General features: G+C 43.2%; 1 protein-coding gene and 1 pseudogene across 7 annotated transcripts in view; both read right to left on the bottom strand.

The window, feature by feature from the left end:
• PKD1L3 (polycystin 1 like 3, transient receptor potential channel interacting) overlaps positions 1 to 26,336 on the bottom strand; it is an 80,180-nt gene that overhangs the window by 47,881 nt on the left and 5,963 nt on the right. For 6 of the 7 annotated variants that reach the window (XR_015145702.1, XR_015145703.1, XR_015145706.1 and 3 more), the window contains exons 4-15: positions 19,720 to 19,769; positions 17,533 to 17,781; positions 13,362 to 13,493; positions 11,000 to 11,176; positions 9,276 to 9,403; positions 9,065 to 9,191; positions 8,324 to 8,452; positions 7,753 to 7,972; positions 6,620 to 6,813; positions 1,890 to 2,120; positions 622 to 723; positions 22 to 200 (exon numbers count right to left, since the gene is read on the bottom strand). Coding sequence is in view for 2 of the 7 variants with exons in the window: in XM_086351564.1 (XP_086207690.1) it covers positions 22 to 200; positions 622 to 723; positions 1,890 to 2,120; positions 6,620 to 6,813; positions 7,753 to 7,972; positions 8,324 to 8,452; positions 9,065 to 9,191; positions 9,276 to 9,403; positions 11,000 to 11,176; positions 13,362 to 13,493; positions 17,533 to 17,781; positions 19,720 to 19,769 (1,918 nt within the window). In the remaining 5 variants the exon portion in view is untranslated. Of the gene's footprint in view, positions 1 to 21; positions 201 to 621; positions 724 to 1,889; positions 2,121 to 6,619; positions 6,814 to 7,752; positions 7,973 to 8,323; positions 8,453 to 9,064; positions 9,192 to 9,275; positions 9,404 to 10,999; positions 11,177 to 13,361; positions 13,494 to 17,532; positions 17,782 to 19,719; positions 19,770 to 20,314; positions 20,462 to 26,336 lie in introns of those variants that run through there. The other variant, XR_015145705.1, reaches the window with a different exon arrangement.
• On the bottom strand, positions 3,972 to 4,137 carry LOC147353519 (U2 spliceosomal RNA; annotated as a pseudogene).

The following is a 26,336-nucleotide window of genomic DNA, read 5'->3' as shown; positions in this document are numbered from 1 at the left end:
CAGCCTGATTCGGGTACTTACCAAGCAGGGCTGGCGCCAGAATTGTCATGCCAGAGCCGCAGGCTGTGTAATTCCCCCAGAGAGGATGGAGTGCCCAGGAGGAACACATCCAGTCCCCCGCGTTCAAAGACTGCCTTCTGGGAGTCACAAAGGTGGTGGGGCTTGCTCCGCCCCTCTGATCCATAAAGGGTGATGACTACCTAAATCAGGACAAAGAAAAGATAAGATATGGCAAGTTATAACATGAGTCTTTTGATTTATGTCTAAGGGGAAAGATGAAGACAGAGAAAACTGTACTGAGATGAGGTCCTGGGGTCTTAGACAAGCAGAAAGGGCTCTTCAAATGTACAATTTTTAAAAGGTTTTTGGCTGCACCCCATGGCATATGGGATCTTAGTTCCCTGACCAGGGATCGAACCCACATCCCCTCAGTGGAAGCATGGAGTCTCAACCATTGGGTCGTCAGAGAAGCCCTAGATGGAGAGTTGAGAACCAGGACGACCGCCCTCCAGGATCTGTGTGAAGGATGACTGGGTGCCAGGATGTCAGCAAGGGTATCGGAGTGCAGCTCGCATGGCAGAGAGCGCCGAGCAGTGAGGGAAGAACCTTCATTGCGCTCACGTTGGCTGTCGTCGCGGCCCTTCTTCTATGGCCTGTGGAGACCTCAATAAGGTAGTGGAATTGAGAGCTGGGGTCATTATCAGCCAGGATGGTGACCTTCACCTGCAGGAAAAAGCACAATTAAGAAAACCAGCAGATCTTCACTCCTTACAGCCCAGCGAGAAGCAGGAGGATACACCACGGCAGCTTTGGTGACTCCGAGGAAAGCAAGGGTGAGATGGGGGAGAAGGTAAAACAGACAAGCAGACCTAAGTTAAGTGATAAAAGTGGGGGCTATGGGTTGAAAGTCCAGGGTTTATGTCACGAGAATGAAACAGTCATAAAATCAACTGATTGGGTCTTGGGCCTCTAAATCTCTCCATTTTCCCCCCACCCAGAAAGGGTTATCAGATAAGATATAAGACACCTAGCTAAATGTGAATTCCAGATAAATGATGAATAATTTGGGGTCATATTTATGCTAAATATGCATTCACTATTTATTTGAAATTCAAATTTAACTGGGTGCCTTGTATTTTTATTTACTAAAATTGGTAATTCCACACCCACAGTATATTCGCATATTCTAGAATTTCCACATGTACGGAAGCAAGGATGAGAAAGATATAGAACAGAAATTAGAAGGAAGCTGTCAAAGGATTTTTTGTTTAAAAAAAGATTCTATACAAGTTTCTTACATATTGCAGTTACATTAAATTATAACTTTTTGGACTTATCCATAACTTTCATATCCAATGTATTAAGTGAGATAAATGTGCATTTGATTATAGTTAAATTCTGTGTGTTTTCTTTTGGCTTATTCCTGACCTAAATGAATCATATGAGGATTCAACCTTGGCTAAAAGAAAAAAAAAAATAAATGGAGAAATAGAGATAAATCCCTGGGCCTTGAGACAGTAGACATGGAGAGAAATGTTAAGAGAAGTCCCACTGGAATTTTTACTACCTGCTACCTGCCTCTTTTCGATAAAGGTGGACTTCCCTGGTGGCTCAGAAGGTAAAGCGTCTGTCTACAATGTGGGAGACCTGGGTTCGATCCCTGGGTCAGGAAGATCCGCTGGAGAAGGAAATGGCAATCCACTTCAGTACTATTGCCTGGAAAGTCAGGAGCCTGGTAGGCTATAGTCCATGGGGTCGAAAAGAGTCGGACACGACTGAGTGACTTCACTCACCTGCCTCTTTTCGATAAAGGTATCTCTTATTTCCTTCCTCTTGTTCAACATACTCAAGACACTGTGACAGAGCTTTCAGAATCAAAGTCTCATCACCTTCTGTGCATCGGCCTGGTCCTTCCTCCAAGCCCACACGAATATGAGCATGTAGATTCCGACAAGGCTGGCCAGCAGGGACACCCCGACCGGGTTGCTGGTCACTCGAAGGAACAGCTCAGCCACGTCTTCCACATTCACCGTCCGGGGCACAAGGAAGAAATCGCTGCCGAAGTAGGTCAGGTGGTTACAGAGACACTGTGTCCTTACCAGCGTGCTCTGCGGCCCGACCTGGAATGACAGTCAAGATGGTGACTGACTGACCGGCATGCTAAGGAAGGGACACACGTAAAACATAAACACACACACAGATTTGGAAAAGAAGGTCTGGTGGCTCATCCTCCGCCGGTGCTAATGTGATCTGGGACAACTGATGGGCACAGCAGCTTGGCAGCATTGAGTAAAATGGAAGAAGTACAAACTCCTTGGATCCTGAGACTCCAGTTCTGAGTGCATATCCTGAGGACTCTGCACACATGCACAAGGAAACGTGAAAAAGGACATCTCTGTCAGCGCTGGGTACAACCAGGAGAAATCAGAACCACCTCTGTGTCTGCTAACAGCAGAACCTGCAAACAAGTCAATAAGGAAGTAGGGGCAAACGAATGGGCTACTATACAGCAGATAAAATGAATGGACTGAAGCCGGATATATCAACCTGGATATATCAATGCTGAGTGAACAAAGCAAGTTTAAAACGATATAACAGTGTGACACCATTTACACAAAGACCTAGAGCATGCAAACCATCGTCCATGAATCCATGTTTACCAATCCTCCTCACTAGGTACAGTCCTATCCATCGCTAGCTCCTATACATGGGCTTGGTATGTAGAAGATGCTCAATACATACTTGCTGAAAGAATGAATCTGTTGTTGTTCAGTCGCTAAGTCACGTCCAACTCTTTGCGACCCCATGGACTGCAGCACGCTATGCTTCCCTGTCCCTCACTATCTCCCAGAGTTTGCTCACATTCATGTCCATTCAGTCAGTGATGCTGTCTAACCATCTTATCCTTTGCTACCCTCTTCTCCTTTTCCTTCAATCTTTCCCAGCATCAGAGTCTTTTCCAATGAACTGGCTCTTCTCATTAGGTAGCCAAAGTATTGAAGTTTCAGCTTCAGTATCAATTCTTCCAGTGAATATTCAGGGTTGACTTCCTTTAGGATTGACTGGTTTGATCTCCTTGACAGACTCTCAAGAGTCTTCTCCAGCACCACAATTCTAAAGCCACAGTTCTTCGGTGCTCAGCCTTTCTTATGGTCCAGCTCTCAAATCCGTACATGACTACTGGAAAAACCACAGCTTTGACTACACGGACCTTTGCCAGCAAAGTGATGTCTCTGCTTTTTAATATGCTTTCTAGGTCTGTTATAGCTTTCCTTCCAAGAAGCAAGCGTCTTTTAATTTCAAGGCTGCAGTCACTGTCCACAGTGATTTTAGAGCCCAAGAAAATAAAATCTGTCACTGCATATACCAAATTCCAGACAGTGGTTACCCTTTGATATGAGTGGAAAAATGAGGTCTTTTCCAAGGAGTCAGTTCTTCGCATCAGGTGGCCAAAGTATTGGAGCTTCAGCTTTAGCATCAGTCCTTCTAATGAATATTCAGGACTGATTTCCTTTAGGATGGACTGGTTGGATCTCTCTTCTTACAGTCCAAGGGACTCTCAAGAATCTTCTCCAACACCACAGTTCAAAAGCATCAATTCTTCAACACTCAGCTTTCTTTATAGCCCAACTCTCACATCCACACATGACTCCTGGAAAAACCACAGCTTTGACTAGATGGACCTTTGTTGGCAAAGTAATGTCTCTGCTTTTTAATATGCTGTCTAGGTTGGTCATAGCTTTTCTTCCAAGGAGCAACCATCTTTTAATTTCATGGCTGCAGTCACCATCTGCAGTGATTCCCCAAAATAAAGTCTGTCTCTGTTTCCATCGTTTCCCCATCTATTTGCCATGAAGTTATGGGACTGGATGCCATGGTCTTAGTTCTTTGAAAGTCGACTTTTAAGCCAACTTTTTCACTCTCCACTTTCACCTTCCTCAAGAGGCTGTTTAGTTCTTTGCTTTCTGCCATAAGGGTGGTGTCATCTGCATATCTGAGGTTACTGGTATTTCTCCTGGCAATCCTGATTCCAGCTTGTACTTCATACAGCCTGGCATTTGGCATGATGAGAGCATATCAGCTATTAAACTATAACTGATGCTACACTTGATCTTAGCCAAAAGACAGAGAAGTGAAAAAAGCTCTTTTTTGCAAAAGAAAGTCAGCCTCATTTACTCACCGCATATTTAGTACTTGCAGAATTGATCAACTTCCATGTACCACTTGCCTTATTTTATGTACCTTGTCAGATTTACCATGGACTAATGTTTGGGCAAGAAATGACAAATCTAAAGCACAAATCTAAAGACTTCCCTGGTAGTAGAGTGCATAAGTGGAGAAGGCGATGGCACCCCACTCCAGTACTCTTGCCTGGAAAATCCCATGGACGGAGGAGCCTGGTGGGCTGCAGTCCATGGGGTCATGAAGAGTCAGGCATGACTGAGCGACTTCACTTTCATTTTTCCCTTTCATGCACTGGAGAAGGAAATGGCAACCCACTCCAGTATTCTTGCCTGGAGAATCCCAGGGACGGGGAAGCCTGGTGGGCTGCTGTCTATGGGGTCGCAGAGTCAGACACGACTGAAGTGACTTAGCAGCAGCAGCAGAGTGCATAAGAATCTGCCTGCCAATGCAGGGGACACGGGTTCAATCCCTGGGCCAGGAAGATGTCACATGCTACAGAGCAACTGGGCCCTTGTGCACAAATACTGAGCCTATGTGCTGCGACTCCTGAAGCCCACGCGCCTAGAGCCTGTAATTCCCGACAAGAGAAGCCACTGCAATGCGAAGTCTGAACACTGCAATGAAGAGCAGCCCTCGCTCGCTGCAACTAGAGAAAGCCCGTGTGCAGCAATGAAGACCCAGTGAAATAGGAAAAAAAGGAAAAAAAAATCTAAAGCACAAGCTTGCTCAGAAGGGACATGCTCTCCCAGCCCACCACACACACCTCCCCCTTTTATCTAGGCTGATTTATCTCCCTTCCGATGCTTTTTCTTTCTGGGCCATCCCAAACGAGGTGACAGGGGCACTGAGTTTATTGCCAGCTGAAATGGGAGAGAGGCAGGATTGGGCAGCTTCCACCTAAACAGACATTTCTCCAAAGACATTCAGATGGCCAAGAGACACATGAAAAGAAGCTCAACATCACTAATTGTTGTTGTTTAGTCTCTAAACTGTGTTTGACTCTTTTGTGACCCTATGGACTGTAGCCTGCCAGGCTCCTCCATACATGGGATTTGCCAGGCAATACTGGAGTGGGTTGCCGGTTCTTTCTCCAGGGGATCTTCCTGACCCAGGGATCCGAACCTGTGTCTCCTGCCCTGGCAGGCAGATTCTTTACCATCTGAGCCACCAGGAAAACCCGACTAATTAGAGAAATGCAAATCAAAGCTGCAATAAGGTGTCACCTCACTTTGGTCAGAATGGCCATCATCAAAACATATACAAACAATAAACACTGGAGAGGATGTGGAGGAAGGGGAACCCTCATACACTTCTGGTGGCAATGTAAGCTGATACAGCCACTGTGAAGAGCAGTGTGGAGGTTCCTTAAAAAACTAAAACTAGAACTACCATATGACCCAGCAATCTAACTCCTGGGCATATACCCTGAGAAAACATAAATCAAAAGGACACACGTACACCAGTGTTTATTGCAGCACTGTTTACAATAGCCAGGGCATGGAAACAACCTAATGTCCAAAGACAGATGAATAGAAAAGACGACATGGTACATATATACAACAGATATTACTCAGCCACGAAGAGGAATAAAACTGGTTCATTTGTAGAGATGTGGATGGACCTAGAGTCTATCATACAGAGTGAAGTTAATCAGAAAGAAAAAAACAAATATCACATATTAACACATGTATGTGGAATCTAGAAAAATGGTGCTGATGAATTTATTTCCAGGGCAGGACTAGAGATGCGGATGCAGAGAATGGACATGTGGGCACAGGGGGCGAAGGGGACAAATTGGGAGATTAGGACTGACATATATATGCTTCCAGGGAAGATACTGGAAGAGGGCATGGCATCCCACCCCAGTATTCTTGCCTAAGGAGACTGGCAGGCTGTAGTCCACTGGGTCACAAAGAGTTGGACACAACTGAAGCAACTTAACACATACACACTTCCATGTGTGAACAGATACTAGCGGGAACCTGCTGTGAAGCATAGGAAGCTCAGGCTTAGTGCTCTGTGATGAATTAGAGAGGGGAGTGGAAGGGGATATGTGTATATGGTTGATTCACTTTGTTGTACAGCAGAAACCAACACAATATTGTAAAGCAATCATATTTCAATGCTGCTGCTGCTGCTAAGGCACTTCAGTCGTGTCCGGAGACGGCAGCCCACCAGGCTCCCCGGTCCCTGGGATTCTCCAGGCAAGAACACTGGAGTGGGTTGCCATTTCCTGCTCCAATGCATGAAAGTGAGAAGTGAAAGTGAAGTCGCTCAGTCGTGTCCGACTCTTAGTGACCCCATGGACTGCAGCCTACCAGGCTCCTCCGTCCATGGGATTCCAGGCAAGAGTACTGGAGTGGGGTGCCACTGCCTTCTCCATATTTCAATGAAAACAATATTAAAAAAAAAAAAGAGGTGGGCAGCTTCCGACCTGGCATCCACTGCTCTTCCACATGCTGTTGAGGCTGTCCCAGAAATAGCACTGAGTGACGGCAGTGACCACCGAGAGCAGGGTGGGCGTCCGCTGAGTGCCCTCTTTGCTTTTATCCAACACAGCTGTTACGTAGTAGGTGCCGACCCCATACCGCAGTTTCTCTGGCGTCAGCACCCATGTGTATTCCTCATCTGAGAACAAACAAAAGTGCTTAGCCGCCTTTCAAAGAGGACAAAAATACCATCAGAACCTTTCTTCAGAAGGGTCTATTATTGTTATTATTTTACAAATGGGAAACAAGAAGCCTCGCATCACAAATGGTTGTTTAAAGAAAATGACCGGTGATATAATCTGGGGTTCTGGATGACTCCTGTTCCATTAAAAAAAAAATTATATGTTTTTGATAAATGAAGATTTTGGTCTAAGGAATTAGAATGTATTATGAGTTTTAGAAAAATGAAATAATCACACCTCAAAATGATAACAAGAGAACCTTGGTAACAAGAGAAACCCAAGGGCGACACGTGGGCAGGCAAAGAGCAGCTCCAGGTCCTGGTCTGCACACTGGAGGCTGGGTTTCGGGCCTGGCTTTGTCACCAGCTGGCTGCTAAGGGCCAAGGCAGGTCACCCAGACAAGCTAGTTTTCTCATCTTTCAAACACAAAATCTGAACCGAAGGATCTCCAAGATCCCTTCCAGTTTCTGAGGACATATTATTGCCAAGATCAGCAAGGAGGACAGAGGACATGCTCGGAATCAGCAAAGAGCCTGCTGGTGATGCAGACACAATTTGTAGCTGGCCAGCCACCAGTGAGAGGTGCTGGCTCAGCAGCCCTGTTTAACAGGAAGAGTCACTTGAAAAGTGATTACAAGAATGCTGGTAAAACTGGCGAAATCCAGGGAAATCAATGCATTGGGTCAGTGTCACTTCCCGGTTGTGACACTGAACCGCGGTTACGCAGGAGTAATCATTAGGGAAAGTGGGCAGCAGGCACGTAAGATCTCTGGGTTTTACTTTTTATAACTGCATGTGAATGATCTCAGTTGTATTTTGTTATCTCAAAATAAAAAGTTAAAAAAAAAAAAGAACAACATGCATTCTAAAGTTTCTGGCATCTGGTTGGGGCTTACCTTTCTGCGACACCTTCTCCTTCGGCAGGTGGAAGTGGGTGAGGTTGGGCTGGTGCTGGAACCCCAGGTGGAGTGTCAGTGACAGGGGGCCTTCAGGCTCTATGCACACCATCAGGGACTTCTCCAGGGAGGTGACGTTCACCGTGATAGTAAAGTGGTCTGTGCTCATGTTGAGGCTGGTGCGGTGGGTTTCCACGCTCGTATTTCTCCAGAGCATGATCTAGAATAAGAGACAGTTCATTAATTTCCAAGTTTAAGAGGGTTCGTCGATGGCTGCTTTTCAGACGCCTTCTTCATGATAATGGAGTAGAACCTGCTAGGTCTTCCTCTGTGAATGCTAGCAGGTAACACGGTGCCAGGGATCTACAAGGAAGTATATAGTCTCAGACCTAAAATGCTTTCTCCCAAGTGTGAGGGGGTCTCTCTGTAGAATCCTAAGTAATGACGTGAATAACAAAACAACAGCATGCCCATTAAGTCTAAAATGATTCCCTTCAGTTGCTGTAAATTCCCATCCTATTCTCCAGGATCCAATTTCCTTCTTTTTTATTCCCTAATAATCAAGTCATACCTCAATATCCTCCATTAAGTCATGGACTTGGAGCAGTTTATGATTAGAGCTTAGTAACACACTCCCGATGCTTCCAACAATCTTCTTCTTGTCAAAGTCTCTGAAGGGATTGAAAGCCAGTCCTGTTACCTAGAGACAAGAACACTTCAGCTTCTTCAACTGCCCACAAATTTATAAATAACACACTTGTAGGTAATAGGGGATCGGATATCAAAGTAAATGCCGGGATTTCCCCTGACTAGCATTTGAAATATTTGTCATTATAACATTCTACAAGGAATAAGCAGCTAATTAAAGGTGAATCATTTGCTTGAGACCCTCGGAATTATTACTATTTTTGTTTCACCTCAGTACTTGGAGGATTCATTTTACTAGGAAGTAAGAATTCTGCTCTCCAGGATAAGGCTACAATCTTACTTCCGTTTGTTAGGTGATTGCCGAAAGAAATTAAATATGCTGACATGACTAGGTTGGTACACTGAGTTGATGATTATTTAGAGATTTCCAGTTTTGTATAAAAACTGAAGAGTTCAGATCAGTTCAAATCATAACCCAAAAGCGTAGTGAAACCTAGAAGTCTGTTTAATGCTCCCAACCTCTAGCAGGGGTCATGTTTAAGAGTCCTCCATTCCTGCCAGCGTGAAATAGAAATTAGCACACATGACTTTCTCTCATTCTGTCTTCTCAGCCTACACTTTCACATCCCATGTTCGTTCTGATCAGAATCAATTTCATACTCACTTGGACATCAACTCCTGGGTGTTTTTTCAAGAGCTCCTCCAGGGCAGACGCCGATGGAAAGCCTAACCTCACAGGGGCTGGGTCACCGAGGGTGAAAGAGCTCAGAGGCAACGTTGATATGTTTTGCCTAGAGAAAAAGAAGTTGAATGGAAATCAATTGCTCTTTGTTCCCTATAAGTCCAAAGCCTAAAACGAAACTCCCTCCTGTTACCTGCTCAGCATCAGGACGGCAGTGGAAGAGGTCAGAGTCACCTCAGGCTCAGCACATCGATTCCGCTGCAGAAACGCCTCCTGGATCCTCCCAAGGCTCAGCAAGGACATTTTCAGCATATTTTCTACCTGCGTTTAGAGAGAAACATCAATACCAGGTGGCTCGTGTAACCTCGGTGTACTGTGTTAGTCAGACAACAGTTTGAGAGGGAGGAAAAGGGGACAAGGACCTTGACAGTGATGAAATGAAAGGTGACACTCACTGGAAGGACCCACGGAGAGCACTTGCCATCTAGCTAAGGACGCATCATCCTTTGCATCAACTAAGAGGGCCACCCAGGGAACTATTTCTTTGCTCCATGACATAAGCTGCCCGAGACCTGCTTATGATGAATGTTTTCTAAAGTTTTTTTTTGCAATGAAATTACGCATATAATTCACCCATTTAGAGTATATAATTCAGTGTTTTTTATATTCTCAGGGCTGTGCTACTATAACTACGATCTAATTGTAGAACGTTTTCACCTTCACTAAAGTAAACCCAGCACCCAGTGGCAGCCACTGTCCATTCTGCTATCCCAGCCCCCACTCCCACTGGTAGTTACCTTTTGTTGTTCAGTCGCTAAGTCATGTCCGATTCTCTGTGACCCCACGGACTGCAGCACGCCAGGCTTCCCTGTCCTTCACTATCTCCCAGAGTTTGCTCAAACTCATGCCCACTGAGTCAGTGATGCCAGTGAACTACCTCATCCTCTGTCCCTCCTTTTCCCTCCTACCCTCAAGGAGTTACTTTAGCAGGAGGCAACTGCTAAACCACATTCTGTGTCAACAGACTTGCCTCTTCAGGACATTTCACATAAATGGAACTGTGATCTTCTATGTTTGGCTGCTTTTACTTAGCATAGTGTTTTCAAGGTCCATCCATGTGGTAGCTTGTATCAGTACTTCATTTTTGTTGTTGTTGCTAGGTAATATTCCATCAGTAAGGACATGCCACACTTTACTTACCCATCATCAGACCATGGACACTGCACTGTTCCCATTCTTTGGGCTACCTGGCTATTTGAACAATGCTATGAACACGAGGGTACAAGATTTTGTGTGGACCTATGAGGGTACATACCAAGGAATAAAGCTACTAAGCCTCATGGTAATTCTCTTTCTAACATTTTGAGGAACTGTCAAACCGTTTTCCAAGGTGGCTGCATCATTTTACAATCCAAAAACATATAAGCATTCCAGTTTCTCTGCCTCCTTGCCAACACTTGTTATTGTCTGTCTGTCTAGGTGTGAAGTGGGATCTCATGGTGGTTTGATGCGCAGCTCCCTAGTGACGAGTGATGTTGAACAGCTTTCTATGTGAAGGGTAAAAATAATGTATTTAGTGGAATGTTTATTATATGCCAAACCCTTCACTGAATTCACTGGATTTCAGCACTAGGCATTCTTGGCTCAGTGCTGGGGCGGAGAGAAGACTGGGAGCAGGCTTGACGGAGCAGTCTCCTGAGTGGTGCCTGTTTAGCTGGGCTCTCTAGAGGCCTGGAGAATCCCAGAGATGGCGGAGCCTGGTGGGCTGCCGTCCATGGGGTTGCACAGAGTCGGACACGACTGAAGCGACAGCAGCAGCAGCAGCTAGAGGTCTAGGGAAAGGCCATGTCGATGCCTGATCTGTCAAGATGAAAAGGTCTCTAAACGGAGTTGGCCACTGGCACACACTGTACCCACCTGCTCGACGTGATGCCCATGTCTTGGCCGACTTGCTTCACCAGCTTTCATTACGTTGTTGAGGGAGTGGAGGAGGCAGATGGTCACAGGTGTTCTGGAGCCTGGGTTGCTGCTATTCAGAAATGGGCTCTGCAGAAGCTGCTCATTCAGGTCTGTAAGGGTATTGATGACCCTGACCTGGAATTTCAGCAGACACATACACATCCCTGCACTGTTTATGACCACTTTAAACCTGGGTTCTCCTTATAAGGAGTTCTGTGTTCTTCACACACTTCCAATGCATTTTTATAAGAAGCAATATTACAACTTGGCAGGGAAGGAAGATATATTGTTACACGTTATCTAAAGGAGGATGTGTGTTTCTGGTTATTCTAAGGAACCAACACAACCCTTTTCACTGTGATAAGCAGATCAAATATCTAATTAACAGAAGCTTAAAAAGAAAAAGAAATGCTGAGGAAAAGAGCAATGCTGACAGAAATACCAAGTAGACTATCACTCTGTACTTAGGCCTCCAAAGCACTGAAGATAGACTTAAAAGGGAGATCAAGGAGAATTTCTAAATGAAACAGAAAACACCAATTTTCCTTTCTGTGGGTTGTTTGCAAGTAAAAAAAAAAAGTCAACTAATAAGGTGAAGCTAGCTGACAGATATTTAGTGAATATTCACTGCAGTTATAACAATTTTTGTTTTGAAATGTTATTTTCAAAGTTACGTATATTAAAGACCTCTGCAAAATAAAAAATGCAACAAAATTAAAAAGACATGTTGCTCAAATATCAGCAACTTATATAACAAAAGTTAATAGTAAAGCTCTCTTATTCTTAATAAATAAGAAAATGACCAAAAAACCCAAAGGGGAAAAATGAGTGAAGAACATACAGAAGCAATTCAGAGGACAAATAAAAATGGCCAATAAATATATAAAACGATGTCTGACCTCCTTACAGATCAATAAAATGCTTTTCTTTCTTTTCTAAGCCTTTAAATTGGCAAAAGTGAGAGTGTGAGGACGTGGCTTGTGAGAATGTAAAATGGTGCCTTTTAGGAGGGCGATTTTGTCATTGATTAAAAATTTAAGAGTCCATCAATTCTATTTCTCGCTCTCTATCCCAGAGGCATGTTTGCATAAGCACTCAAAGATGTAGGTACATGGATGTTCATGGATATGCTGTTCGCAAGGGTAAACAAATGAAAAATATTCAAATGAGCGTCAAGAATAGTGAGTTCATGTCTGTATGCTGCTATGAAAAGATATCCATGACAGAGTACTAAGAAAAAACATTAAGAAGCAGAAAAATGTATATATTAATAATTTAACCCCATTTTTGTTAACACAAAATAGCAAAGTGGTGTGCTGCTGCTGCTGCTAAGTCGCTTCAGTCGTATCCGACTCTGTGCGACCCCAGAGACGGCAGCCCACCAGGCTCCGCCATCCCTGGGATTCTCCAGGCAAGAACACTGGAGTGGGTTGCCATTTCCTTCTCCAATGCATGAAAGTGAAAAGTGCAAGTGAAGTCGCTCAGTTGTGTCCGACTCTTAGTGACCCCATGGACTGCGGCCCACCAGGGTCCTCCATCTGTGTGATTTTCCAGGCAGGAGTACTGGAGTGGGGTGCCATTGCCTTCTTTGGCAAAGTTGTGTACATATAGACAAAAGTCTGGAGGGTTACGCATAACAAATTACAGAGAGTAACATCTAGAGAATGAGATTGGCAAGAAGGACCAAGATAGTGAAGGTTTCCATTTCTTACTTAATGTTTTTGTTCTGATTTTTGAGTAATAAGCACACACTATTTATGTAATTAAAAAGTCTAAATAAACCAACCCAGACTGCACCTATGTGCTTATAGCAGAATATTTTAAAATATAGGAAATGGAAAAGAAGAATTTAAAATTCTCACTAATCCTACCACCTTAATTACTAACGTGTAAGAAGTAGAAGAGAGGCATGACCAGTCAGGGGGAAGTAACACTGGCAAAGATGGCTGCCATAAATACAGACATCACGGGGTTTTCGATGCCTGCTTCAGGGATGTCCGTCTCTATCTACCTCAAGAAGTGGATCTATTTTTGTCTCCCATGATTTCTCCTAACAGATGTATCAGAAAGGCAGTACCTGATAAACAGACAAAAGAAAATAAACACAGCATTTCTGAGAATGTCACCGATTATTTACAATCTTCCAATCTGAAGGTATTTCAAACACCTGCTAATATTTGAATCGCCACAAAATACTTTTATAATGTTAAATTCTGCACAAGGCACAATCTCCAGATGATCTATTTTCTATTTTATTATTATTTTTCTCTTTTTCATTTCCTCTTCATACCTTCCCCCCGCCAAGTCGCCCTCTGCTTACCTGAGCTGACTCAGAAAATCCTGGGATAAAGGCTGCCAGTCCCTCGAGGATCTCGCAAGCTTTCTGCAGTTTGTTGTGAGCTCGCAAACCAAGAACTGCTTTGCTGAAGTTCCCTGTTATCTCATCTATGATCTATTGAGAACAAAGAGTTTTCTCAAAATTATTTATATAAAATTACTGCATTTTAGTAATTTGAGCCATTGTTTTAACAAGAGTTGACTTTTGATACTATTACAAACTCTACGAATCAGACTCTCCACAACAATTACTATCGATACTTTCACAAGCTGTTCTGCAAATAGATATAATTTATTTTCACCTCTTTATACAGTAGAGAAAATAGATAACCAGGTTATACAATGACAGATCCAAGGATAAATGAAGCTGGAAATAAGACTTATAAGAATAAGCTGAAGTCTTATGCCATGATCAAAAGTGAGGCTCACACCTCCTAGAGTAATGCAAAAAAAAACCCCAAAATAAACAAGTTGGATCTAATTAAACTTAAAAGCTCTTGCACAGCAAAGGAAACTATAAACAAGGTGAAAAGACAACCCTCCAAATGGGAGAAAAAATAGCAAATGCAGCAACTGACAGAGAATTGATTTCCAAAATATTCCTGCAGCTCATGCAACTCAATACCAGAAAAACAAACCCAATCAAAAAGTGGGCAAAAGACCTAAACAGACATTTATCCAAAGATGACATACAGATGGCTGATAAACACAAGAGAAGATGCTCAACATCACTCATTATTAGAGAAATGTAAATCGAAACTATGATGAGCTACCACCTCACACGGGTCAGAATGGCCATCACCAAAAAATCTGCAAACAAACGCTGGAGAGGGTGTGAAGAAAAGGGAACCCTCTTGCACTGGAGAGGATATGAAGAAAAGGGAAATGTAAATTGATACAGCCACTATGGAAGAGAGTCCGGAGATTCCTTAAAAAACTAGAATAAAACTACCATACGACCCAATAATCTCACCTATGGACATATACCCTGAGAAAACCATAACTGAAAAAGACACATGTACCCCAATATTCATCACAGCACTATTTACAATAGCAAGGACATGGAAGCAACCGAGATGTTTACTGACAGATGAACGGATAAAGCAGCTGTGGTACATAAATACAATGGAATATTGTGCTTAGTCGCTCAGTCGTGTCTGGCTCTTTGGGACGTCATGGACTGTAGCCCATCAGGCTCCTCTGTCCATAGAATTTTCCAGGCAAGAATACTGGAGTGGGTTGCCATTTCCTTCTCCAGGGGATCTTCCCTACCCAGGAATTGAACTGGGATCTCCTGCATTGCTGGTGGATTCTTTACCAGCTGAGCTATCAGGGAAGTTACCACAATGGAATATTACTCAACCATAAAAAGGAATGAATTTGAATCAGTGCTAATGAGGTGGATGAACCTAGAGCCTATTATACAGAGTGAAGTAAGTCAGAAAGAGAAAAACAAATACCGTCTATTAACGCGTGTATATGGAATCTAGCAGAGAAGGCAATGGCACCCCACTCCAGTACTCTTGCCTGGAAAATCCCATGGACGGAGGAGCCTGGTAGGCTGCAGTCCATGGGGTCGCTAAGAGTCGGACACGACTGAGCGACTTCATTTTCACTTTTCACTTTCATGCATTGGAGAAGGAAATGGCAACCCACTCCAGTGTTCTTGCCTGGAGAATCCCAGGGATGGCGGAGCCTGGTGGGCTGCCGTGTCTGGGGTCGCACAGAGTCGGACACGACTGAAGCGACTTAGCAGCAGCAGCAGCATGGAATCTAGAAAGATGGTACTGATGAACCTATTCACAGGGCAAGGATAGAGATGAAGACACAGAGGACAGGCTTGTGGACATGGGGAGGTGGGGAATGAGGGTGGGACAAATGCAGAGAGTAGCGTGGATGCGCACACACTACCATGTGTAAAAGAGACAGCCAGCGGGAATGTGCTGTATGACTCAGGGAACTCAAACCGGGGTTCTGTGACAACACAGAGGGCTGGAGTGGGATGGAAGGTGGGAGGGATGTTCAGAACAGAGGGGACACATGTATACCTATGGCTGATATATGTTGATGTAAGGCAGAAACCAACACAATATTGTAAAACAGTTATCCTGTAATTAAAAATAAATTTTAAAAAGAAAGGGTCACATGGAAATAAAACTAACTCTTCCAGGGACTTCCTTGGTCATTCAGGGGTTAAGGCTCCATGCTCCTAATGCAGGGGCACAGAACTGACCCCTGGTCAGGGAACTAAGATGCACACTGCACGGTGCAGCCAAAACAAACAAACAAACCCAATCTTCTCTATTTGGAAGTATATTAAATCTTTCAGGTTCCCCACCCTGTTTATTTCCCTCAATTCAAGAGTTCATGTTTGAGAAGGTAGTACCTTAAATACCACTTGGCAGGAGGTGGAGGCAGAAAACCTCTGAGAAAACAAACCCAGAGCACTGGACCTGCCCCAAAGCTTAAGAGGTCACTGCTTTCAAACTGAAAGTCCAACCCTGAGATAATCTCTGTTTATACCAATGACTTGGTCCAATTACCAGGGAATACTCCACTTACAGCTTAATTTAATCACAGTCAATAAATCTTTATTAAATGCCTACTGTGTGCCGCCAGATTCAGGAGTTAGAGCACTTCCAGTCAGCTATGGTCCTACCCTCACGGACCATACAACTGAACAGGGGTCGGGGAGATCCCTTGGAGTAGGAAATGGCAACCCACTCCAGTATTCTTGCCTGGAGAATCCCATGGACAGAGGAGCCTGGTGGGCTACAGTCCATAGGGTTGCAAAGAGTCAGATACCACTGAGTGACTAACACTTTGTTATCTGTGCTCCTACATACTTGGCTATTATATCTTTTTTCTTTATCTAAATTGCTAACTGAATGTTACTGATCTGTAAAAGTACAATTAGCTTTGTTATAGTAACCTGGTATTCAGCAACGCTACTAAATTCTCTTAATATTTATAGTCATTTATTTGTAGACTCCTGGGGAGTCTACACTTCAGATTTCCCTTTGTTTAAAGAAAACATGTCTGTTGAAACGACTGTAGGTCAGTTTCTCCCCAGGGGAACACAATGCCAGCAGAGACAATAGTGAACATCTAGCTTCCATTAACACTGAGTGCAGATTCAGAGTAAACAGGATTCCTCTTTAGCAGGGAAATGTTTGCATGTAAGTAGAGCTTGTGTTAAAAAAAAAATGGGTAGAAGCAGGATAATTTTGTTCAGTCAAAACTGTCACGATGGCTTTGCTTCATCTTAAGGTTTGGGGCAAAGGGGGAAGAAACATAAAAAAAGAGTTGAGATGTTGAGTAGGAGGAGCTGTCAGAAGGGTTTGCTGCTCCTGAAAAAGTGGGGCAGGTGAATAAGGCTTCCTCCTCGCCTGAAGCACTAAATAGAATATCATTAAATGATAAGACATTAAATCCTGAAGTGGGTATAAAACCCATTGTGGAATATTTCCATAGACTTGCTTAGCTCTGAATTGGGATACAGGCTTGTCTGTTAGGAGAGGAACCCTTTTCCCTTCTTCCCTTCCAGTTTCTTCAGCTGGGCTAATAATTAAGCCAACATAAAACCTATTAACAGGAGAGAAACAAATATAATTACATATGTATGGGAGTCCCAAAGATGGGAGTTTCACAGGCCACTGAGGTTTAGATCCCATCCTGAGCTAAGGATAAGGGGCCAGGGGTCTGGGACTTCGGAGTGGAGGAAGACATTCACAGAAAGATGGCAAGAGGAAAGGTCTGGTAAATGCACGCTTGTCACACCATGCAGAGAAGTGTTTCTAATGTAAGAAAATTTATTGTGGTAACATTAATAGCTCTTTTCCTGGTTCGAGCTCCTAATCTAATTTCTTTCAGACAGTGAAGAGGGAAGTAAAAAGTTCTTCTTGAGTCTGTTGGGCCTTAACTGTCTTCAGCTTGAAATAATCCAGATTGCCACAGCGGCACATTTTGGGGCAGTCTGCCCTGAACCCCATCATTGTCAGGCATTCCTACGTTCTGCTCAGGGGAGAAGGGTGAAAACAGCTCCTTCCTAGCAGCATATTCTCGAAACATCACCATATAGAAGGAAAGGGTCAAAAAGGGCTCTTTCAGGGTCACAAGGGTCCCCGGCTGTGACTTCAATTTTCCACACTTACCTGATCAGATGCGTTCTGTAAGGATACTTGTGGATGACTGGTGAAGACACTTGGGTGTGAGTCTTCTTTGGGGCTTGCAGTTATTTCTACCAGAGCTTTTCCAGCACGTGTTACAGATCCAGGCCTGGGGAGCCCTGGTGTCAGAGGGAGAGGCTGGCTGGTAGGTGCAGGCGTGACTGACACCCCCTGTGGTGTGACTTCAGGTGGCACGGAAGGAAACGGACTGAGGCGATGGCACAGGGTCTTGGACTAGAAGATAAAAATCCGCCAAGGAGAAGGCTGAATACGATTTCCCTAAATGATGAATAATTCAGGCAAGTGCTTCTAAAATTGCTCCAGAATCCCCACGTCCTGTACGGTATTAACAGGCATTTCTCTCAAAAAGATCCTGTGCACAGTCTTGAGAAAGTGGCATACCGTATTATCCTCTTTAAGAGCCACAATTTATATTACTGTGCTCACTGCCACTCATTCACTAAATTATAATTAAGCATCTACTATGTGCTAAGTAGGAGAAAGTAATGGCACCCCACTCCAGTACTCTCGCCTGGAAAATCCCACGAACGGAGGAGCCTGGTGGGCTACAGTCCATGGGGTCGCTAGGAGTCGGACACGACTGAGTGACTTCACTTGCACTTTTCACTTTCATGCATAGGAGAAGGAAATGGCAACCCACTCCATTGTTCTTGCCTGGAGAATCCCAGGGACAGGGAAGCCTGGTGGGAGGCCGTCTATGGGGTCGTACAGAGTCGGACACGACTGAAATGACTTAGCAGCAGCAGCATGTGCTATTTAATGTTCTGGGGAACCAAGGATACAGCAGTGAACAAAATGAGCCAAGTTCTTGCCTCATGGAGCCTCCATTTTCATGGTGGTGACAGATATACACATTGTATTGTGTACCGAATCAAGTTAAAAAAAATTAAAAAAAAAAAAGTAAGCAGATGAAGAGAAAGGGTGCTCGGCTGTCAGGAAACGGTATTCTTGCTGACAGTTGAATGAAGCAGGGAGAGAAAGCTCTGCCAATACACTGGAGAAGGACAGCAGAGGGGTGCAAAGGCCCTGAGGCCACAGCTTGCTGGCTTTGAGGAACGAGGAGGCTAGATGAGCAGAAGTGGGAACTGGGGTGATCAGGAAGACCCTGGGGGTGGGGGTGAGGACAGCGCTGGCATCAAGCAATTGACAACAGGGTGATTTTACTCAGTCTGAGTGGGGAAGACACTCGGGGCTTCGAGGTGCAGGGGCGTGATCCGATTGTGCTCTGAAGGACTCCTCGCACTGCTGGGTTGGGAACGGGCAGGAAGGGACCAAGAGGTGGTGGATGCACAGCTTAGATGGGAGATGACGGTGGTGTGGGCTGGGGTGTGATCGCAGAGCAGATGGTGAGGCCTGGGCACCTGAAAGGCTCAGAAAAGTCCTACAGGCATAAACCTTCGCTTGTTTTCCTTCTTTTAAGCAATGTTGGTTGTTATTTTACAGAACATCATTTGGGAGATGCTGCTTTAAAGGGTATTTATTTCATCTCTATTTTCCTTCTTTCATGCTGCTAGAAACACATATTTTGCAGTTAATACTAGATCAAGTAAATATGCATCTATTTAGACAATATAAATATGCAGGACACAGAGGCAAGAAGGCTGAGAAATTTCTTGAAGGTAAATTTTTGTGGGGGGCGGTGCTTTGCTGCACAGCCTGTGGGATCCTAGTTCCCCAACCAGGGTTCAAATCTGAGCTCCCTGCAGTGGAAGCATGGAGCCCTAACTACTGGACTGCCACAGCAGTCCCTTGAAGGTGAAATTTTATAGATTATGCAGTTCCTACCACTGTTTTCCTTTCACTCAAATTTCTTTCTTTTTTTCTTAAAAAAAATTTTTTTTAATGTTATTTAAATGTTATTGCACGGCATATATTTTGGTAAGATGCCACAAATCCTTTCTGGGATGAAGTAGGGAATAAATCAACAACCGATCAACAAATAATTGTACCAACATCATACCCAAAGAGGCTTTAAAATTTTCTTTAATAAAGCATCCACCAGACCTGATTCTTTGCTGCACTTAAGTACTTTCCTTTCTTCAAAACCTATATCCAGAGCCCTCTATGAGACAGAGGAGAGTTCTGGCAGAACCCACCAAGAACAACAAAGGGAGCCATATTTCAAGATGCGCACTGTGGTGAAGTACTTACCATACTAGCCTCAGCAGGCTGGTGACGCGTGGTTGAAAGACGAGTGTCTCCTATAGGAAAAAGAGAGTTGATTATGTTCAAGGGAACGGCTTAGGATAGAAATATTTCTATTTTGCTTGAAGATTATTTGTTTCTGAAAACAATGCAAATTGTTTTATGTAGGAAGCCAAAGTGCTCATTTCCCACTGTTGCTCGATCTGTAGAAAGCCAGATTCCTGGAGCAGAAGCATCACATTACTAATGTCTCATCCCTTCGCTCACTCTTCCAAGACCCAGATCCTCTGTATGAAAATATTAAATCAGATCAATCATAAAGTTGCCAGAATATAAATATTACTGCAGAAATATCTGCCTCATAATTTTACCAAAAAAGAGCTTTTATTCAATAAATCAGAGCATATTTCTGACAGACTTTAGGAAATGATCATTTACAGCATTTTACCGGATCACCGTTATCGTTTTTATTCTCTTTCCACATTTTTCCAGTAAGAAAACTGTTATTTGAAGGCAATATCCGGATATTACCATGCTTATTTGCTACGAACTTAGGTTGATTTCTTTCAAAGCATGAGTGTCTAGACCCATGCACACTGACCTGACCACAGCAAGTCCACTTTGCCTTCTTAGAGCACTCCCTTTGATGTTCACAAGGCTGGTGTGTACGTTTAGCAGCAAAATCACTGCAGCCACTACTGCTGGGGCAGGACACAGTTCTGAGATGCTCTTCGGATCAGCTGCCCTGCTTTTCTATCAAGATGAACACAAGTAAGAAGGACTGAAGAAACTGAATTCTGAGTCAAAGACCTGGGGTCCAGAGCTGGTTTGCCTTTTACTGCGACTTATGATGAAGCCTTGAACAAATGACTTAACCACTTAGTTTTCTCATCTGGAGAATGGATTTAATAATATCCCATGATGTGAAAGTTAAAGCAGTATATGCAGAGTTGAGAAAAACATCCCCTCAGAGTAGGGCCATTAGGCTGACAGCTTGCTGGGAATGGGAAACTGACCCAGAACATCATCTGCCGATCTGAGAAGGGGTTATAACCATTAAATAAAACCAGCGGGCTGCTAAACTTAAGAGTGATCCAATTCTTAGTCTTAGACAAATGTCTTTTGACAGATCTTGCCTTAAGGGGGAAAAAAAAAACAAAAACAAAGAATAAAAGGGAGCCTGTGAATAGCACTTTAGAACCCGGAAACTGACTCCAAAGGACTCAGAGGAAACGACAGCTCTAAAAATCATCAATAGCAAAATCCAGAAAAATATTTCAGGAAGCTGTTTAACATCCTTGATCGAGACAAAGTCGTTTTTTGGGGGGCCACGCCACCAAACAGAAAGTCTTAAAGATAAACCAATCGAAGGTAATATGCATAAGAATGAGATTAAAAGAGAAATAAATTATATTAGAGGACTTCAAGAACACCAGAAATGCTACAGAAAAACTAAGATCCACACTGGAGGTAACACAGAGCAGAACTAAGGTGGAAAAGGCACATCAGTGGTGCACAGGGCGAGTGTCAGGAATTCTTTCAGGATGCAACAGCAAGAGTGGCAAACAGGAAACCATCTTTTCCTTAGAAGAACGACAGGAAAGACGTGGAGGGCAGAAACCAGCAGGAGAGCACACAGACACCTGGTATTTCTCAGAGCCTAAACCAACGCAAATCAAAGAGAGGGATAAATGGGTAGAACAGAACAGAATTTTCTTGAACTGAGAAAGATATATATATGCAACATCACATTCTAGGCAAAAATCAGTGAAAAGCAATCTAAATGCATGCTAAGAAAATTTCTGTAGTGCAAGGATTTAAAAAATTATACAAGCAATCTGATAGGGGGGAAAAGGCTACCAGGAAAAAAGGCGGGGTGGGTAGCTAGCCTTAGCCTTAGTCTTTTCCACTATAGCATTAAATGCAAAAAAAAAAACAAAAACCAAACCAAGAGAATGATGTCTACAGAGTTTTGAGGAGAAGACTATGGGGAAAGAATTGTATTACATTCACTGCAGAGTGTGTTGGCTATTCTGTCTTCCCTTTCTTTAATGGGAACCTGGTAGCCCAGCTAAGGACTACATTTCCCAGTCCTCCCTGCTCTATGGTGCAGACATGAGTTCAGGTTCTGGCCAATGGGATATGAGAAGAAGTAATAGGTGCAATTTTCAGGCTATGCCCTTACGGGGAAAAAAAAAAAAAAAGATCAGCCTCCTGTATCCTGCCCCTCAGCTTTCTCGTCTCTCCTTCCCATTTGCTAGAATGTGAACATAGAGTTCTGGAAGAAAAGACAGCTTTTATAGACATGAGATAGATGCCACACGTTGATGGCAGAACAAGGAAGCTCTTGGGTCCTGTAAACCAATGATCTATCCTTTCAGCCATAAAGTTCTTCCTCACACTGTTATATAAAAAAGAAATGAACATCTGTTTTAGTTAAGCTACCATTTTGACCTCTGTTACAGCAATTGATCCTATGTTTTAACTGTATACTCTGCTAACATATGGCTTATTGATATTAAAGTAACCAGATTGGGCCCAAGATGGAGTCACTCATGCTAAGCCCCACATTAGCAAATGGCTCTCCCAGGGAAGGAAGGCCATGGTCAACTAGTCACCACCTGCCTGCCCAGCACAACACATATAACAGGGCTCCAAGACTTCCCTTGGCTCCACATAAGGGAAGCAAGCCTGTTTTAACCAATCAGCAAATGCCCAGTATAATGCCCTTGCTCCTGCTCATTTCTGTCTATAAAAATGTCTCCCCTTGTAAAGCTCCTCAGAGCTCCTATCTGCTAGAGTGAATGTTGTCACAAGTCACTGAATAACAGCCTATTACCTCAGTAAATTGGGGAAAATCTTCCTTTAACATTGGGAAAGATATATCCATCTGAATGCAGAGTTCCAAAGAATAGCAAGGAGAGATAAGAAAGGCTTCCTAAGTGAACAATGCAAAGAAATAGAGGAAAACAATAGAATGGGAAAGACTAGAGATCTCTTCAAGAAAATTAGAGACACCTAGGGAACATTTCATGCAAAGATGGGTACAATAAAGGACAGAAACGGTATGGGCCTAACAGAAGCAGATGCTATTAAGAAGAGGTGGCAAGAATATACAGAAGAACTATAGAAAAAAGATCTTAATGACCCAGATAACCACGATGCTGTGATCACTCACCTAGAGCCAGACATCCAGGAGTGCAAAGTCAAGTGTGCCTTAGAAACCATCACTACGAACAAAACTAATGGAAGTGATGGAATTCCAGCTATTTCAAATCCTAAAACATGATGCTGTGAAAGTGCTGCACCCAATATGCCAGCAACTTTGGAGAACTCAGCAGTGGCCACAGGACTCGAGAAGGTCAGTTTTCATTCCAATCCCAAAGAAAGGCAATGCCAAAGAATGTTCAAACTAACACACAATTGCACTTATCTCACACGCTAGCAAAGTAATGCTCAAAATTCTCCAAGCCAGGCTTCAACAGTACATGAACTGAGAACTCCCAGATGTTCAAGCTAAATTTAGAAAAGGCAAAGGAACCAGAGATCAAATTGCCAACATCCGCTGGATTATAGAAAAAGCGAGAGAATTCCATAAAAATACCTACTTCTGCTTTATTGACTACACTAAAGCCTTTGACTGTGTGGATCACAACAAATTATGGAAAATTCTTAAAGAGATAGGAATATCACACCACCTTACCTGCCTCCTGAGAAAACTGTATGCAAGTCAAGAAGCAACAGTTAGAACCAGATATGAAATAATGGACTAGTTCAAAATTGGGAAAGGAGTACACCAAGGCTGTATATTGTCACCCTGCTAATTTAACTTACATGCAGAGTACATCATGAGAAATGCCAGGCTGGATGAAGCACAAGCTGGAATCAAGATTACCAGGAGAAACATCAATAACATCAGATATGGAGATGACACCACCCTTATGACAGAAAGCAAAGAGGAACTAAAGAGCCTCTTGATGAAGGTGAAAGAAGAGAGTGAAAAATCTGGCTTAAAACTCAACATTCAAAAACCTAAGATCATGGCATCTGGTCCCATCAGATCATGGCAAATAGATGGGGAAACAATGGAAACAGTGAGAGACTTTATTTTTTTGGACTCCAAAATCACTGCAGATGGTGACTGCAGCCATGAAATTAAAAGACGCTTGCTCCTTGGAAGAAAAGCTATGACAAACCTAGAAAACATATTAAAAAACAGAGACATTACTTTGTCGACAAAGGTCTGTGTAGTCAAAGCTCCAGTAGTCATGTATGAATGTAAGAGTTGGACCATAAAGAAGGCTGAGTGTCAAAGAATTGATGCTTTTGGACTGTGGTTCTGGAAAAGACTCCTGAGAGTCCCTTGGACTGCAAGGAGATCCAACCAGTCAATCCTAATGGAAATCAGTCCTGAACATTCACTGGAAGGACTCATGCTGAAACTGAAGCTCCAATACTTTGGCCATCTGATGTAAAGAACTGACTCATTAGAAAAGTCCCTGACACTGGAAGAGACTGAAGGCAGGAGGAGAAGGGGACGACAGAGGATGAGATGGCTGGATGGCCTTACTGACTCGATGGACATGAGTTTGAGTGAGCTCCCGGAGATGGTGAAGGACAGGGAAGCCTCCTGGCGAGCTGTAGTCCATGGGGTCACAAACAATTGGACACGACTAAGCAACTGAACAACAACACTGGGAAGGGACAAGAAAGACCCCTTTTGATTATTCACAAGTTTCCAATAGATCTTTCGTGAAAAAATAACTGGAATAGAGGCGAGATGAAATTAATAGCTAGCGGAGAAGGAAATGGCAACCCACTCCAGTGTTCTTGCCTGGAGAATCCCAGGGACGGGGGAGCCTGGTGGGCTGCCGTCTATGGGGTTGCACAGAGTCGGACACGACTGAAGCGACTTAGCAGCAGCAGCAGCAGCAGCATGAGTAAGTGCCTACTTCAATTGTGAATTAATGATGGCTTAAAATATTACATTTTTGCAAATAAAACTCAACACTGAGAGCTGCTCAAGAGCAGGAATACCTTGTTTTATTCTTGGGATCCCCAGTTCTTAGTATGGCTTCTGATTTAGAGCAAGTGGAGGTTAATAAATGTATAAATGAACTTAAAAAAAAAAGAAATTAATAGCTAGAAGTGTGAAGTCATGGTACCAAGTGGTTGGTGACAAATACAAAACCAGTTAAAATAGAAATAAGTTCTAAATGATTGTTGGATACCTGGCTGTGATAAAAGCATGAAAAAACTATTCTTAAGAGAAGTTCTTGTCAATTACAAATTGGCAAACTGCCATCTACAAGGATTAAATCATGTGCAGCTGCTGATTTTCCATACCCACTGAAAGGAGTTCAGGATGGAGAGCAGAAATGAGGCACTCTGTGCTCTGGGAAAAACTGGCAGGTCTTCAGACAATTAGATATTTTTGCAAATTGATTTTATGAGCCCAATTCTTATATCTCCTCATGTTAAAAAAAAAAAAAAAAAAAACACTAAAATCCTTCCTGGTGATGACTACTCTTGTTGCTGGCAGAAACCTTCTGCAAAAGAAAAAAAAAATATGTGCTTGATTGCATGTTCTTCCCTTTCACCAAAATCACATATACTGATCTTGCCCCCTACCTCTTCGACACAGTTTCTTAAAACTATCTGAGATGCTGTCTCCTGGGCTACAGTCCTTATTTTGCCCCGAAGAAAAACTAAACTCACAACTTTCATGTTGTTCTCCTTTTAAAGTTGACATTGTATAATATAATTATTGAATATAACTATAACTTGAATAAAATCCACAGTTATACTAACAAGGTCTAGGGAGTGAGGGTGGGGGCATGGAAATTAACCTGTACTATGTTCCTTTAACCAGATGAGAGTTCAAACATTCCTGAGTCTGACAATTAGCAAAACAAAGGCATAAGAATGTTGACACAACTTCTTGAAGATAAGGAATTAAAAAACCATTGAAAAACAAAATTTCAATAAAGGCAAAAGTAACAAGGAAGCATTAGAACAAGAAAGCACAGAGCAAGGCAAGAATGACCTCTGTTACTTAAAGAAAGCCAGGGCTTCCCTGGCGGCACAGTGGTAAAGAATCCGCCTGCCAATGCAGGAGACACCGGTTCGATCCCTGCTTTGGGATCGAGGACCCGGGTACGAGGTGGCCAAGCCCCTGCACCACAGCTACTGAGCCCACGCACCACAGCTACTGAAGCTGTGCACCCGAGAGCCTGTGCTCCTTAGCAAGAGAAGCCCCCGCGTGAGAAGCCTACGCACGGCAACCAAGAGCAGCCTCCACTCTCTGCAGCTAGAGAAAAGCCTGTGCAGCAACGAAGACCCAGGACAGCCAAAAATAATGGGAAAAAAAAGGAGAAGATAACTGACTATAAAAATATTCTGAGTAATTAGATACATTTACATGAAACTTAAAGTGACACCAAGTTTTTTAAAGGCCCACACATCGAAAAAACACAAGACAATCTCCTCTTTTCTCAATGAGGACATTTTTTTAAAAGTTATTTTTGAGCAAATTTGATGATATAAACTTGAAGGGTATATGTGAAACATCAAATGTACACTTAATAATTTAGTTTTACAAAGGAATAGTTAAAATCACTTCA

This window comes from Bos grunniens, chromosome 18 (genome assembly GCF_055505025.1).
Source record: "Bos grunniens cultivar Pamir isolate PY7600 chromosome 18, Bosgru_T2T1.0, whole genome shotgun sequence".
NCBI lineage: Eukaryota > Metazoa > Chordata > Mammalia > Artiodactyla > Bovidae > Bos > Bos grunniens.
The sequence above is the reverse complement of the archived record's forward strand: the minus strand, read 5'-3'. Positions and strand labels throughout refer to the sequence as shown.